The 16,988-nt window shown below is 45.8% G+C and overlaps 1 protein-coding gene across 5 annotated transcripts in view; it reads right to left on the bottom strand.

Annotated features, from left to right (window-relative positions):
- GSG1L (GSG1 like) overlaps positions 1–16,988 on the bottom strand; it is a 57,913-nt gene that overhangs the window by 23,620 nt on the left and 17,305 nt on the right. For all 5 annotated transcript variants that reach the window (XM_071444347.1, XM_071444348.1, XM_071444349.1 and 2 more), the window contains exons 2-3: positions 15,660–15,707; positions 25–177 (exon numbers count right to left, since the gene is read on the bottom strand). In XM_071444347.1, the coding sequence (XP_071300448.1) occupies positions 25–177; positions 15,660–15,707 (201 nt within the window). The remainder of the gene's footprint in view (positions 1–24; positions 178–15,659; positions 15,708–16,988) is intronic.

Below are 16,988 nucleotides of genomic sequence, written 5' to 3'. Positions count from 1 at the left end.
AAAAGGGGAAGGGGAGGTTCATACCTGAAAGCACAGTGAAGACAGCAGCAAAGGCATTTAACTTGAGCCCATCTATGACACTGCTTGAATGAAAGAGCTCGAGGCACATGAGGCTGAACCCGACGACCAACAGCATGATGTACAACACCTCGGACACCACTGAGAGCCACAGCACACCTGGGGGCAAAGAGCAGCAACTGTCAGCACTTGGGGAGCACTTGGGGAGTACTTGCAAGAGGTTAAAGTTGGCAAAAATTAATTAGGAAATCAGGAGTGTCTAGGAGTAACCGGAATTAGGAATTTTGTTTTTAAAGTTGGTTGGTTTTTGAGGTCACCAATTGTAATTTTTTTTTTTTTTTTTTTTTTAATGTTTATCACATCCACTGTATATTGGGAAAAGATTATTTACTGAAAAAGTCATTAAGCACAGTCTGCCCAGGGGAGTGGCAGAGCCACCATCCCTGGAAGTGTTCAGAAAACATCTAAAGGTGGCATTTCCCAATGTGCTTTGGGGGCATGAGGGCATTTGGTAAAAGGTTGACCTTGGTAATCTTGGTGGTCTTTTCCAGCCTTAATGATTCTGTGATTCCCAGAGTTTAAACTCAGCAAACCATGGCCCAAACTGAGAAAAACCAGAAAAAGCAGTGAATGAAGATGTGAAGAGTGGCAGGGTGGTAAAGACACTGCAGAAAGAACAAGCTGTTGCTTGTTCTTGTTCAGCTTGGCTACAGCACCTCTGTGGGGACGTGTGAGAACCTCTTGGCTCCTCTGAGCCCAGGCACAGCTCACAGAATTAATTTCCCCACCTGTTCCACAGTTTAGATGAGCACAATCCACGTGCAGGGAGGTGATGGCACAGGGTACCTGATTGCCTGTGTGCTGCTGGGAGCTGGACAGCCTTGGATGCCTCTTTTCCACAAAGAAAATCAATTCAGTCCATGTTTTAAAATTCTTGCCACAGCCTAGTGCTGGGGGCTGTTGTTAGAAACAGCCCTGCAGGATGCCTGGTCTCACATGGGGTGTTCTCACAGGGTTTGTGCCACAGGACTGGCCCAGAAACTGCCACAATTACAGCAGGGTGGGCACAGATGTTTAAAGCATGCTCAGCTGAGGAGCTGCAGATGCAAAAATGCTTGGCTGGAATTTCCTCAGCCCCTGGGTGCAGCCCTGAGGGTCAGGGCCCTGCTGGAGCTCGGCAGGACTCAGGGCAGGGGCTCTGGGAGTGCCCAGCAGGGACTCCTGCACCACCAGGAGATGCCACCTCTGGGAATTCCAGCAGCACAAAACCTCCAGCAGGATCTGCTGAGTCTTTGAAAGTCACCAAGCCATGGGGTAAATTGGAGACGATGGGAACAGATGATAAGATTGAGTCCCTGCCCAATTTCCAATTGCTGTTTCAGCATGAGAATCTGCTCGAATTCTCCAGTACATTTGCTAACCTGATTGCTAGAGAATTCACCTGGAAACAATGAGCAGTGATGGAAAATTTCAGCCTAAGCAGTTGAAACATGGAAAGTTAAGCATCTGCAGACAATGGCTTATATTAGAAAATGTTAGCTGTAACCATAGAGACTGCTACAGGCTTCACTTATATTAATACTTTCTCTCCTCACTGCCAGAGCACATGTGTGATAAAGCCCACAGTCCAGCTTATCAAACCAGATATGCAGTCTCACTTTTATCAAATATTTGAGTGGCCTCTTGGTGGCCAGGCTGATCCCAGCTCATATTTTGTCTGGGAATTCATCTTTCTAATTACATCTAATTAATATGTGCTATTCGTTGTTGCCACTGTAGCTGACCTTCTGAGTTCTTAAACCACACTACAGAGATAGCAATAAATAAAGCTTTTAATTGCTCACAGTGGCTGTGTGTGCAATATTGCATCTATCAACAGCAAACAGCTGCTTATCTCACTCCTCTTAGTCAATTTGGTATCAGGCAACTCTTCCAAAAAGGAATGCAAGTGAGAGAGAGCAGAAACAGCAGGGTTTAGGAGGGATTTTGCCTCATTTTCTCAAACCAGCAATGTCCATGATGACAGAATGATGGAATGATTTGGGTTTGGAAGAATTAGCTGATGCAAACCTGACCCACAGACTGAGGCAGCAGAGAGCCCTAACTAATGAGCTGTAATTCATTCAGCCCACACATGAAATATGAATGTACAACACACCTGCCCAGGTGATTACTGCCCTGAGCCAAGCCTTGTGAACCCCCCTGGTGCTCTGTGCACACCAGGGCAGTGCTGAAACACTGTCTGCAGCTCACCACTGAGGTGTGGCTCCAGCTCTGCTTCCCTGGGCTCAAAGAGCTGCAGTCCATGGGTGATGTGAGGCTGCTGTGCTCAGGTATAGGGCAAATTCTCTTGGATGTTTTTATCAATGACCTGGACACTCTCAAGGAATTTTGCTTCTGGTGATCCTAAATCAGGAGGAGACCCTGAGTCCCTTGAGAATGGAAAGTCCTTAGAGAGAGATCTTGGTAGATTTGAGTGTGTCACCAACCAGATGACACCTAACAAGGACAAATGCTGGGTTCTGCTCCTGGGCCAGGGTAATCCTGGAGGTACCTACAGAGGGGGGAACAAGGAGCTGGAGTGCAGCCCTGCAGGAGGGGTCTGGGGGTTTGGCTGATGGTTTTGGGGGTTTGGCTGATGGTTTTGGGGTTTGGCTGATGGTTTTGGGGGTTTGGCTGATGGTTTTGGGGGTTTCGTTGATGGTTTTGGGGGTTTGGCTGATGGTTTTGGGGGTTTGGCTGATGGTTTTAGGGGTTTGGTTGATGGCTCTGGGGGTTCAGGTGATGTACTCAGCTCCATATATGCACACCCTACCTGCTGCCCACCTCTGGCCCAGGGCCTGAAGCTGGTGCTGCAGGCACCAGTGCAGTGATTTTGGAAGGAGCAGGGGTTTGGGGACGTGCACATGTCCCTGTGGGAGCACCTGGGTTTGTGTGTCCATTGCAAGGGGACACTCTCAGAGGCACAGGAGGGCTCTGGGAGCTGAGCCTGGAGGGCCTGGGGCCAGCTGGTGTCCTTTATTCTCCTAAGGAAGGAGAAAGGAGCAGCAGGGAGGAACACCTGGCTGTGTGGCTGGTGTCTCAGGGAGTGCTTTGCCTTCCCTTCCAAAGGGCTGGGATAAGAGTGGCTTTGCCAGCAGGATAACCTTTCAAGGAAATGATGAAAAGCTCAATCAGACGTGAGTTTTGCTCTCCTGTAAATCCTTTTTCTGATGAGACACAAAGGCTGGGTGAGTTTGCTGTGGGAGGCATATTCAATTACTGCTTTTTTGGGGCCCTGTTCATATCTACCAAGGAACTCTCTTGTCATATTCCATGGTGTTACTGAATACTTGCTCTGAGCCTTTGTTTAGTGCATCTAATGTGGGGAAAGGCAAGTCCCACATGCAGTGTTTGCATAGTTCTATGTCCTGTCCTGCTTCTCTGATTTTGAATTTCATCTGAAATAATAACACCCAGAAAATCCATCCTGTGTATGAATTTTGGATTTTCCTGTGGCTACCTGAAGCAGAACAGTTGCTTCAGGTTATTAATTCAGGAGACAGAGTCTTTCTGTTCTGTGCTGATGGTGAAGTGATCTCCCACTGCTCCTCTCTCAACATGAGATTCATGAGGCAGTCACTTGGCACCACTTCCACTCACAACCTCTTACAGCCTCCTTCCTGCAAAGCAGAGAGCTCCTTCTCTTGAGGGGACCTCAGTCATTCCAGGTGACAGGGAGGAAGATCTCCAGGGTATTTTTCTCTTTTCCAATCTTCTCTGCTGTCATCTTTTCTGTCTGCTTACTCCCCTCCAGCCTGTGTCCTCTGCCCCAGGGATCTGTCTGGCCTAACTCAGCTTCTATGAAAAATCTCTCCTTCAGAAGAGTCAGGACTTGGTTCACTCAGAGAGTTCCACCTGGATGGCCTGTACCTGAGGATCTGCACTCTCATCAATCACCAGACTCCTCTCATGTTTTGGTCTCCATCCTGTTTATGCATGTTTGTTTGTCCAACAAACTCACTCTGCCTGTGCAGAGAGGGGGCTGGGGAGGAGCTCAGCCTCTGTACCAAGGACATTCCAATGTGAGACCTCTCAGGAAAGGAGATTCTTGGACTTTAAAGCAAAAGCAAACCCGGAGAGGTTTCAGTGGCACTCCCACACACACGAGGGTGGGGATGTGTGAGCAGCCCACCCAGCTTGCAAGCACCAGGACACCATGTGTTCAGCCCATCTTTCCAGGATTCCCTGGAATAATGCAGAGGATGACAGCTGTCAAGTCCTCCTCATGCCTGCTGGGCTTTTTTTAGGTGAGAAAATCGTGCTGGGTTTGCATGTTCACTTCTGTGCTGGCCAGGAGCTGGCAGGGACCTGTCTCACTGTCCTGTCACTCTCTGGGGAACATCAACTTCTTGTCCTGTGTCTGTGCCCATCCTGGTGTCTGAGAAGCTGCAGGAGGGTGGGCACTGTGATCTGGATGACACACTGTCCTAACACACCTTCTCCTGTCATTTTTGTCCCTGGTGCTTCTCCCCCAGCCAATGTGTCACCCCTCAGCAGTGCTGCTGACAATGACAGAGCCACTTCTGGGCACTGGGGGACACTTTGGACCTTTGCTCCCACCCACAGATAGGCTGTATGTCCCAGGTGGGATTGCTCTGATTGCTCACAGATTGTGAGGCTTTTCCTGGAGGAAAATGGGGTCACCAGCTTCAGGACAACCTCCCTGTGAAGCAAAATCCCTGAAAGTGCAGGAGCTGGGCTCAGCTTCTCACCCAGAGTTTGAGGTTGAAAATCTGGGACTCACCAAAAGATTTCACATAAATCAACCTATATCATAGGGCTCCTGCATCAGAAGGAATCATATTACATTCATATCATCTGATCTCATGGCAGGAAGAAGATCAGTGCAGTAGCTGGGACATGAAAGAACTTTGTGTCTCTGAACTTTGTTATTTCCTAAGCAGTGTGTGAGACTGTCTGGTCCATGGAGCTCGTGGTGGGAAGCACCAGTGTCACCTCCTCAAGGGCTCAGGCCCTGCAGCAGCATTGTTACAAGGAGACTAATTTCCCAGCACTCTCCAGTGAAGTGAACAAACTCTTCATTATGGCTGGGAGGGGAACTGTTACCCACAAGATCCCTGGGGTTTTAGGCACTCAGGCACTCCATGAGCCATCTGGCAGGATCAGTCCCTTGTTTTTCTGTCTGGCAGCACAGAGCAGCAGCATTTTGAAAGAAGATCCACAGGTCTGGGTGCATCTCTGCAAGGTGCTGATCAACTTGAGTGCATCTGCCTGCACTGAGATGTTAGAAAAGGGAGATTGCAGACAGTCCTGAAGGGATGAAACAAATGCAACATTTCTTCTGATAGTGAGAGAAAGAATCTCTACCTCAGCCTGCAGTGAGTCTCACAAAGTTCTTCCCAGAACCTGAAACCATTTCAGGTCAGCTCTGGCCATTGAGGAAGGAGTGGACACCTCTCACCATGGAGTGAGGGAGCTCCAGGGCTGAGCTTCCTGTAGAACAGAGATTCTGATAAAAGCCATGGGAATTCTGCTCAGAAGAACTCGAGGCATTCAGTGAGTTCCTGATGAAGGAACCCAAAGATCAGCACTGTTAATGACTTCCAGGAGGTTTGAGCTGAGTTTGACTGCTTGATGTCCAAAGTTCATTCCTTGCTCAAATCCATTGCCATTTCCAGACAAAACCAGGAACAGTTCACTCCATCTTCTCCATGAGAGAGCTCTGGTTAAGCTGAGCCATGTCAAGCCTGACACGTTCTGTGCTCCTTCCCCACAAAATCCCAAGATGATTCTCGTGTTGCATTATTAAAACCATGCTCAGGCTTGTTAGCAGTTTGGATTGAAACACCAAGAACTAGGATGACATCTGAATGGGATTAGGTGCAGGATGATCAAGAAACATTTCCTGCTGTTTCTGGAGTGCCAGAGTTCCATAATTTCAATTCCTGTTGAGTTTTTGAGATTAATGAGGCAAACAAACCAGTTCTGGAGAGTTTAAATCAAATCTATACCTCCTACCACCTACAGTCACATGCAGCCATGGAGTTTGATGCATACTTGTCAAATCAGAAGAGTTGGGTTTTGGTGCCAGCTCACTATGCCAACGGGATCTGATGGCAGATTTGGAGGTCCTATCTCCAGATGAAATAATGAAATCTTCTTCTGGATGCTCCTTCAGGCTGGCCAGGCCATGGAAATGACTGTCAAAGATCCAGTGTTGGTGCATGTTCTCAGGGAAACACTGAAGAGGTGGCCAACACAGGAATTGCTGGGAGAGTTCAAAGCATTTTGAATCCATAAACATGAGCTGTTTGCTCTTAAAGGATTTCTTCAGGGAAAGTCATATTGCTATTCCTGAAGGATGTTGCTGAGTCATGTTAACCATGTTTTACCCAGAAAGGCAGGGATTGTGTGCCTGGAAATGTCTGTCATGCATTTTGGAGAGTGGCTTGGAAATTATCCAGCATAAAGAAGCCCATAAATGAATGTACTGCCTGTGTGACACTGCCTGCTGAAAGGCCAGCCTTCCTGAGCAGTGCCCAAGAAGAAATGGTCTGGAATCTGTATTGATTTCTGAGGGCCCTTTCAGACAGAAAATTGGCTTCCTAATTGGGGCAGGCTCACATTCAGAATGCCTCAGTGGGAATTCATCCTCCTTAGGAACACCCACTGCCTCAGCCTGTGCTCCCAGTGGATCTGTGGCTGCTGCATCCCAGCCCTTCCCAGAGCAGAGCTGCCCTCCTGAGGTCAGGGGCTGCCCAAAGCAGCCTCAGCTGAGCTGTCACACTCTGCCATGCTGTCCCTGAGCCAGTGACCAGGCTGGACAATGCTGCAGGCAGCCAGAGAGCTCTGGGTGAGCTTTGGAGCTCCTCATAACTCAGTGTCACACGTCTGCCCTGAGAGCCAGGCTCTGTCTGAGCTGTGGTGAGACCACACCAGCTCCAGCCCCTCCTCTGCCAGTTCAGCCCTGAGCTGTCTGAGAGAGTCTGATGAGCAAGTAGGAGCTTTGGGGGGTTTTCTGCATCACAGTTCATCATATGACAAAACCCCTTCTGTCTGCTCAAAGCAGTGGAACTGAGCCATGTGTGCTCCCAAATAACCACTGAGATCCTTCTGCCTGACTGAGGAGACACCAGGAGTGTGGCACTTGAAGGACAAGCCAGTGCTGCATTGTTGAGCAGCTGAGGAGACACCAGTGTCAAGGCAATGCTGTCCTGGAGAGTGTGGAACCTTCTCACCTCCCCACTGGCAGCTGCTGCCTGGGGGAGAACGTGCTCCTCTCACCCCGTGCTTCACAGCCATTGTCCCCAACATCCCTGAAGTGCCACAAAACACTGGGAAACCACAAGAGGCTGGGAGAAGTCACCTAGACAGGTGTCACCCCATGTGGGAGGAGAAGAGCCATGTCTGAGGGCCAGCCCTGGTTCTGGGGGGTGTGAACTTGCACCCTGCAAGTGTCATCTCTTCCTTGTGCAAAAGCATTTCATTCTTCTCTTGGTCATCCAGGGACATGGGGAATTGTTACCCTTCTCATGTTAGCAGCAACAAAAAGTTCTGCTCATGTGTCTCCTAGTGTGTCTTTGCTGTCCTTGTGTTTCTTGACTCATTGCTCTGCTTTTTCAGACTTAGTGACTTTGTTGGAACTGACACCTGGATCTCACTTAAATCTCTCTTCTTCAAGAGGGAAGAGAGGAAAAAATAAGGCAAATGGGCACACACTCAGAAATGCTGTGCACATTGTTTGGAAGAGCAGTAAGGCCAGCTCCATGTAAATCTCATTCTCTCTTCCAGTGCCATTTGGGTGGGTTTAGTCATCTGCTCTCCTCTGCTACTCCAATACTGGGAATTCCAAGCCAGAAATGCTGGAGTGATCAATAGAAAATGGTGAGAAGAACGAACCCTGAGCATGTTGTTGTGGCTGGCAGTGCCTGAGCGCTGCTGGTTAATGCGTCACGGCAGAGCCGACCATCTGCCCGTGCTCTCGTGCTGCAGAGGCACACACAGAGCCACCAGAGACACTGCAGGCCTCCTGACCCTAAATGCCACCTGAGCTACCTAAACCTGCCTGCTCCAATCAACTGAATGGGGCAGCAAGGGCAGAGAAAGGGCTGGCACCCAGACAAGGGACTGCGCCTTGCAGAACGTGGGAAACCAGAGGAGGAATACCTGACACTGCTGAGGGGAGGGAGGAAAAGCTCTGTTAAGCTGTGTTTTGGTTTTGTTTAGCTTTACCTCTTGGTTAGTTTCTTTACTTTGGAAGGTGAGGTGGAGCTGTGACTCATAAAATTATTCTCTTCTATGTGATGATGGCTTTGGATGGCTCTGGCATGGAGCAGATTGAATCTGTGTGTGATACTGAGCAGACTGTGGGATATCTTTGTAGCCATAATCTCTTTTTCCTGGTGTGGTAGTAATATAATGAGTAGAGCAAGAGAGTGGAAAAAATGATGAAAAATACTCTAAAAGGGAATTATCCCATGTGCCTCACTAAATATATTTGGGTTCAGTGTTTCCCTTTGAAGAGCACCAGTGCAGAGCCTGTGATGTACTTCTACCCTCAGCACTGGGCTGAGAAATGAATGATGTTCAGACCAGTGTTCTCCACATCTTTGGCATCCCCAGGGTGAAAAACAAGACTGTTTCCTCTTTCAGTAATTAGGAATTTAGCTTGAATTCTGCTGGTAAGAATGGTTTCATCTTTGTATGTCTAATTGCCCTTTAAAACTAACTTCAGTGATTCATAACAGATGTGTAAGAAAACACAGATAAAATAAAAGTAACACATTTTTTCCTGCACACTTAATCATAGCTCTCCTGTGACAAGTGCACAGGTATTTGTGTGTGTGGGTAAGGATTTACCCCATTGCAGATATATGAACAATAATGCAATAGGAAGTATTCAAGAAGAATATAGAGCCTGTTTTGGAAAGTGTACAGTTCTTTTGGGAGACTCAGTTACATTTCTTTTTACTGATGCAGGTCTCTAAGTGCTCCTCTTAGAAAATTGATCCTCTTTTTTTCTTCTTAGGAACATCTACCCAGTACATAAAAAAGGAGGTTTGTTTTTTAACTTGGCTGTTACAAGTCTCATTTGTCTCTTTTCTAGCCTCAAATCTGCTCTGCGTTGTCCTTCTCATCCAAACAAGTATTTCCCTATTTTTGACCATAAATGCCACTCTTCTCTCTATGTCTTTAAATTTTATTGTCAGTGCTTTGAGCTGGGGCTGGCAGGGGAGGGATGAGAGGTGCTCACAGGGTGGGTGGGTACATCATGAGTACTTGTGGTGGCATGGTGACTTCTTGTTTTGTTCTTTGGTTCCTACGATGATCCTAATATTTCTTTTTCATCTTAATCTCTGCAGAGCAGTGAATTAATGTTTTCATAGAAGTGTCTGTCATCGCCCAAGAGCTCTATCCTGAGGGGAAAAGCTAATTCAGAACCCATCACTATATATGTAAAGGTAGGATGACTCCTCATCTTCCCCACTTGGCATTTATCAACACTGATCATCATCTGCCATTTGCTCTCAGTCACTCACTTTGTGCATGCTTCAGAGGCCAGAATCCAGTGGTTTTCAGGCTTTCAGGCTTCAGTTGTCCTTTTAGCTGAACATTTTAATCTATTTTAAGTAGCTCTTGCTTTTCTTGGGTTTCTTTCTTCACAAATTCTAAAACCACTTTTATTGCTTCTGAAGGATGCTGAATCTGCCATACAAGCCATACAAGGGATCTCCTACTAACATTTTCAATCAAGTGTAGGGTTAAGTCAAGAGTAACAAGCTTCCCACTAATTTCTCCATGCTCACATCCAAATTTTGTCTTTACATCGTGGATAACATTTCTTGGTCTGTGCATGGTGTTTTAGTCAGCTCCTGCTGTTTTGTTTTCTGTCCTTACACCTTCTCTGCTATCAGTTTTAACCCTGCTGTCTCTGAAGCTGTCCCAAGGGGTGATCACTAACATAATTCTGCATTTTTTTATCTGAACATGGAATCCATCCACAGAGATTGTGTTGCTCATTAATGACATTACCTTGTTATTCTGATTCAGCTTTAGTACATGACATCTGCTTTGTCTTTCAGTGTAATCAGCAACAAGACGTTATTGTCCCTCTAATTATCTTTCTCCCATCAAATTTCTGCTACACCTATTATGTCAGGATCCATTAAAATCAGGCATCTAGTTTTTCTGTTCTCATTAATTGCTGCTGGAGTGCTGGTTTAGGAGCATGTACAGAACTGGCTTAGCTTTCTCTTTTTTCTGTGCTGTGTTTAGGTGAGACTTGATTTGTTTACTTGCTGTTTGCCATGTGCTACTTCAGCTCTGCCAGCCACTTTTTAGGCATTGCAGAATTGTTATTGCTTCTTCTCTCCAGGATGCACCACCACAGGCTGTGTAGAGGACGTGCAGGAGGCACCTCCTACCTCTGCCTGAGGACAGTCTCTCATTTAAAAAGCCTCCCTGTAAGATTTTGGACTGTTCAATGTTCACTAGCCATGAGCATTTTCCTTCTGCAGGCTTTTGCCTTGCCTCAGCCTCTGTGGTCTCTGAAAAGCCTGGTTTATTTTGTGAGTTTGAGTTTATCAGCAGGTAGGATGCAGCGCAATGCAGGCAGCTGCTGGTGGCCTGCTGCCTTGCCATTCCTTGTGGAATTGTTCCACAAAACCAGGTACCACAGAGCCCTGGAGTAACCTGGCCAGGCTGCAGCACACCTGTGAGGAGCCTGCCCTGGGAATCCTGCCCTGTGTTTGTGTGGCCATCTCAAAGCTCTGAGCCAGCACTGACATTTGAGCCTGTTGCTGCAGCACTTCCCCACAAGGGAAGGGCCCCCCATCTCCAGCTCTGGGCACTCCAGGTGCTTGCTAAGTCCCAGCCTCCACCAGCACCATCCCAGAAACTGCTGGGGGCACCACATTTCCTGCAAAGCCCTGCTCTTCTCCAGTAAAATGGTTCCAGCACAAGTGCTGCTTCCAGCTGGTTTCTCTTGCCCAAGCAGTTGGGCTGGGCTCACCCTCTGGCTGAGAGCTGGCAGTGATGCATGCAGAGAAGGATGCAGGAGCTGCAATCCCACACAGCAGGGGGAGAAACACCTGTGGGTCTGGCCAGCTGTGGTGTTATGGTCACTGAAACCTTTAATCTGATCATTTCTGGGACCTTTTGCTCTCCATTGTGGTGTCATGGTTCCCCTTCTTCACAACTTTTAAAACCACAACTTTTAAAACCACTTTTCCCAGAATTTCTGGTCTTGGTTTCCCCCTTTTGAATGTATCCTCTGTGGCCTCTTGGGATTTTTCTTGGACACAGATTTGAGGTCATGGGAATGGGATGACAGAAGATGTCATGGAAGGAGGAGTGTGCCAGCCTCAGTGTCCTGGTGGGGCACCACAACAGGGACAGAAGTGTCTGTCACTTGTTGGAAAAATCACCCTCTTCTTCCTCAGGCAGCTAAATATTCAGGGACAACAGAACTTTGATTAAGTTCTGCAGAGAATATCCCAGAAGAAACTGAGAACTGAAATATCAGGTCCAGCCTACTTTGACAGCTCTCTTCCAACTCCTTTTGGAAATATTTGCTGTCTTACTGCTCATGTCTGGAGTGAAAATTAGAGCATTCTGTGGGCCCCAACATCTGCTCAGTGAGAGCCCATTAAAAGCCTGGCCACTGTAACCAGCTATTGCTCTATCATTTTTATCAATAGCAAATGTAAACTCTCATAGGAAAATGTGTTTTTTTTTTCCAGTTAATATCTACCATCATGAAGCTGATTTTGCTAAGCAGCTTTGGCACTAAGAACCAGCAACAGCTAATAAATTCAATGTTAGGCTTATGAGGTTCTGACAGATTGCTGGCAGCTGCCTTAAATGCAGGAAAAAGCTCTCCTAGTGTGGGTTGGAAATGCTTATTTATACCATACTGTGGGTCTGTTTGCCCCAAATTTTGCTGCCTCCTTTTAGTAGATGTCATTGGTGAGATATATGACAAGGGTACAATAACTGATCAGAGATGCATTTCCCAGCTACACTGGAGATCAGCACTAATGCATAAAGATGGGAAGCTCAGCCATAAAATATGAGATTTTTACTGTAAGAATTTTCATTTATGAATGCAAGGTTTGTGGTAAGGTTGTGACTAGACCTCGTCATGGATGGTTTTATTTACTGTGAGTTTTTGTGGTAGTTTCTTTTTCTATATCAGAGGGTTTTAAATAATCTGCAGGAGTTTAACACCACCTTGCTGTTAATTGGTGGTGGACCCAAGCAAAGATGGGCTGTGCAACTACACTGAGTGTGTTCTTAGCATGTCTTAAAAGTTGTGTCTTAAAAGTGAAAGATGATGTGCTCAGAAAAAGGCATGGGCTTCAGGAGCCTCTGTTTAGCTTAGAAGTTGGTCAGACAGGAATTCTCTTTGGACCAGGGAAAACCAACTAAAAGGAAAACTTTGGGAAACCTGAGTGCTCAACTGCAGTAATGGAGCTTCTATTGCAGAGACATTTCAGATAAACAAAATTGCAGAGACATTTCAGATAAACGACCACTTTTTGGTGGTAAGTGATGCTAAGAATATATACAGAAAATGAATAAGTTGCAGTCTTATTGTGAAGCTAAGTTTAGTCCCAAATTTCCCAGTTACATGATTGCCCGTGAAAACCACAATGTTTGAACTGAACTCAAATTTGCTTTTCACTGTATTTCATCCTTTCTCATTGACTTGGACTGGCTGGAGCTGAGTAGTTGATAAGCCTTTGGCCATTAAAGTCAATGCTGAGTGAGGGGATGAAGAAATTAAAGGAATGGGAATTTTCTTCTAACTGGAAAAGAGCAGATTAAGTCAAGACATTAAAGAATTGTTCAGTGAAAAGTAAATCAGGCATCAATTTTCTCTTCACATGTGGTGAAAGTAGCTCTGGAGAGTACAGACTGATGGTGAAAATTCCAGATTAACCATGTTGCAGTGTCCAACTTGATGTACAGTTGTGGAATTTATCCTGGTTTTGTTTATGAGTCTGATGGTCAGCACTTTCCATCTCTAACAAAGCATTCCCCTCTTTTTCTGTCAATATGCCTTACAACTCCATGGAAAGTCTTCTGAAATAGATAGAATTTTCTTTATAACACTACACAGAAAGAGCCTTCCTTCCTCAAAAAAGAAAAACAGAATCATCTAGAAATATGCACTGACATCATGCAACAACTCTAAAATTCTCCTGGGGAAAAAAAAATGCTGACAGCATTTCACACAACCAAAAGAAATCCTGAAAGTAAAGCACTAAATGCTGTTTTGGAAAGTGTGTGGGTGATGCCACCAAGCATTCTGCACCATAATGAAGTTCCAGAGAAAGGGGATAAAGCAGAAACCCACCCCAGTGCCTTTAGAGCAGGCAGCTTGTGCCAGCTCTGGTCTGCCTGCTGGAGGGGCTGGCTGTGCCCACAGCCCTGGCAGGGCAAGGCAGGAATATTCCCTTGCCCAGCTGAGATTCCCTTGCCCAGCTGCCCCTCCAGCTCCTCTCCCAGCCCTGTCCATTCCATCTCCTCTCCTGTGTCTCTCCTTCAGCACCAGTCCTACTCCCATCCTTGGACAGAACTTTCCAGAACTTTGAGATCCTCACTGCTGTTCTGGGAGCTGCACTGAAAAGCACAAAATTCCCCAGTGTATTACAGCAAAGTGCAGCTTTCAGCTCTGTGCCTCTCTGCCCTGCTTCTGTGGTTGCCTTAGGATTTTTGCTTTTATATTTTTCTTATATTTGTAATCCTGCAGTTTTTAGTGTGTAACTCCAAGCTCCACACTCAGTGTGAGCTGCTGCTTCCCCATTTGGGGCAGACACAACAATTCCTCTCCAGGCCTGGCAGTCAAGGACACCTCACTGCCTCAGGCCTGAGAGATTAAACAAAAGGGAGCTGGGGGAGCAAACCTGGGGTAAATGACTTCATTACCCGAGGCTGTAATTGGCAGATTAACCCCCAATGTGCAAATGGACCAAACTTATAGAACTGCGAAAATCTGTGACCCTTCATTCATTTTGGGTGTAGCCCCATGGAAGCTTCATCTGCCCTAAATGTACCTGAAGGCCCCTCAATAAATAGAACTGCTTTTTATTCCCTTAATTTTGTCTGGCCTCTGTTTTTAGATAGCCTGAAAAGGCGTCACTGAGTCCTTTTGTCATGTTTTCTATCACAGAGTTTGTTTTCTGGTGGCTGCTGAGTGTTGAGCTTCTGGTTTTGTAAGAGCCTTCGTGCCCCAAGGTCCCATTTGTGTGTGTGAGATTTAACTGGGAGCCCATTAGCGACACTAATCCCAGGCTTGTTCTTCCCTTATGTGCATAATTTATTTGGGTTTGCTTACAATGAATTTCACAGAGGCTCTGTGGCTGTTTCTCTCCCTGCAATATCCCCCTGCTTTATTAGCAGTAATTGCCTTTCTTCCCATTTTCCAGTGGATCAGCAATTCAGGCAAATTAAGGGAAATTGTTCCTTACACCACTTACTGCTGCTCCACCAAGCCTGAGAAAGGCACCCTGTGCCCAAAAGGTTTTGGGATTGTCTCAAGTGATCTGACAAAATATATGGGGCATCTCCTCAGCTGGGACCAGGGTGGGCTCAGTTCACTTTAATTGAGCTCTACTGAGCATTTTTTCCCCCTTATAGATTTTCAAAAGTGGGGTAAATTGCTTCTGAAAATGAAAGAAATCTCAATGATCAATTGAATTTCAATACCAGGGTAAGGAAAATGGTTGCAAGCTGCTTCTGTGCACTTGAGTATATACATTTCCACAAGGGTAAACCAACCAAAGAAGCACCTGGATGATTCCTTCTCACAAAGAGATATCTTTGAAACTGTGACTGTATTTTTCTGACCATTAATATCTTCATGGCATGAGGAGACCACACAGCATTTCCTTCCTCACTAGAGGAAGAAGTGAAATGTCTGTCTGTGATATTTGCAGGGTCCCCAGGATGAGGTGAAGAGATGAGTCTGACTCCATGTTCTTAGAAGGCTATTATATTATATTATATTATATTATATTATATTATATTATATTATATTATATTATATTATATTATATTATATTATATTGTAAAATTATACTAAAGAAAAAGATACAGACAGAAGACTTAACAAGAATGATGATGAAAAACTCGTGACTGACTCCTCAGAGTCTGACACAGCTGGCTGTGATTGGTCATTAAGTAAAAACAATTCACATGAAACCAATCAAACATGCACCTTGGTTGGTAAACAATCTCCAGACCACATTCCAAAGCAGCAAAACAGGGAGAAGCAAATGAGATAATATTGGGTTTTTTTCTCTGAGGCTTTTCATCTTCCCAGGAGAGGAAATCCTGGCGAAGGGTTTTTTCAGAAAATATGACAGTGACATCTGTCTTACAACATAAATAAATATTTTCCTTGAAGAAAGTCATCTGAGTTAAGATCAAATAAATGACAGACCTGCACAAAGTAAGCAAACAGCTGTCACAGAGCCTTGGAGCTTGTTCCAGCTGGCTGTGTGTAACATGGATGGCATGTGGGTCCCTGTGTGCTGGGGGATCCTGCTTACCCTGGCACTCAGGTCCCACAAGACACAACACTGATGCAATCTGTAAGATGGGAGGAAAAAGCCTTGGCTGTGTGCTCTTACCTTTTTCAGAAGCCGGGGCAAGGTCAATAAAACTTCGACATTTTTCACCTTTAAAAGAAAAGGATTGTTTTAGGAGACAGAAGTGGGTTGGTGTCACTCTGCCTCCTCTCTGTGCATGGGCTTCCTGCCCTCACTCCCACCCCAGTCTCTCCAGGACCCTGGGGACAGACATTCATTCCCCTGTGCCCAAGGGCTGGACTTCCCTTGGGGTTGCAGCCCCTGGATCAGGAGTGCAGGAAATCCTCCCTTGCTGGCTGAGCCCCTGCTGGGCCAGTGATGCTGTTCCCAAAGGCAGGAGCAGTGCTGGGCTCTGGCTGGGGTGACAGAGGGACAAACAGCTCAGCAGGTGGCACTGGCAGGGCACGGGCCCCTCTCACCCACACTTTTACCTTCTCATCACCACACAATGCCCGTGCCCCACCCAGTGTGACCAAACCTCCCAGTGCTGGGGCACTGCCATGGGCACAGAGCTCTCCACACACAGATGTGACACACATGACTGAGAAAAAGCCTGAAGCACTAAGAAGCTAAGGAAATGTATAAATGGTTTAAAAAAATGTTTCAAAAGCAGGAAATGCCTTGCTCTGAGCATCTCAGCCTGTGCCCCTCCCTGTGCTTCACTGTAAATTAAATTCTCTCTTGTTTAGGACACCACCTTTGGCCTTGAGGGAATTCTTGAGGAGTTTCTGAACAGGAAATGGGTCTTAGGGTGGACACTTTGACCTTTCTTTTTACTTCTTCAGGTAACCAAAGATGATCAAATAATTCCTCTGCCCTGGGTGCATCCCTCCACCAAGTGTATGTGTTCCTTTTGATATGATGTGCTCCAAGGTGTGCTTGCACATCTGCCAGAGGTCATGGAATAAAGTCCATTTTGCCCTTTAAGACTGTAATTGATGCAAAGGCAGTTATAGGACTAGGCTGTTTTTTTTTTTTTTAATTAGCTTTGCTCATTTTTAATTACAAAGTTCAAAAGACTAATTTAGGAAAGGTGAGCCATTAAAAAAGAATAAACAGTGAAATGCCACAGTGATGGTGAAGTCAGTGTATTTTTTTCCTATTTGTAATTCAGTATGCATAAAAAGCAATATAAAGTGCTCACCTTTCTGGTGTCTTTACTGGCAAGATTGAGATAAAGGTAATCATTCAAATGATAGCTGTGCTGACATAAGAATCTATTATTTTAATGCTATTATTTCTCCCTTTTATTTCCTTTTTGCAGTTTTAAATCCATGCTAAATACACTGAGAGGTGATGTGTACCTAGTCCATTGTCTAAGTAGCTATAAAAGAAAAGGTTCACTTGACATTGACATGCACATTTTGATAT

This window comes from Agelaius tricolor, unplaced genomic scaffold (assembly GCF_023055355.1).
Source record: "Agelaius tricolor isolate 1412-34295 unplaced genomic scaffold, bAgeTri1.0.p SCAF_19, whole genome shotgun sequence".
In the NCBI taxonomy this organism is placed as follows: Eukaryota; Metazoa; Chordata; class Aves; order Passeriformes; family Icteridae; genus Agelaius; species Agelaius tricolor.
This window is presented reverse-complemented; position numbering and strand designations above follow the sequence as displayed.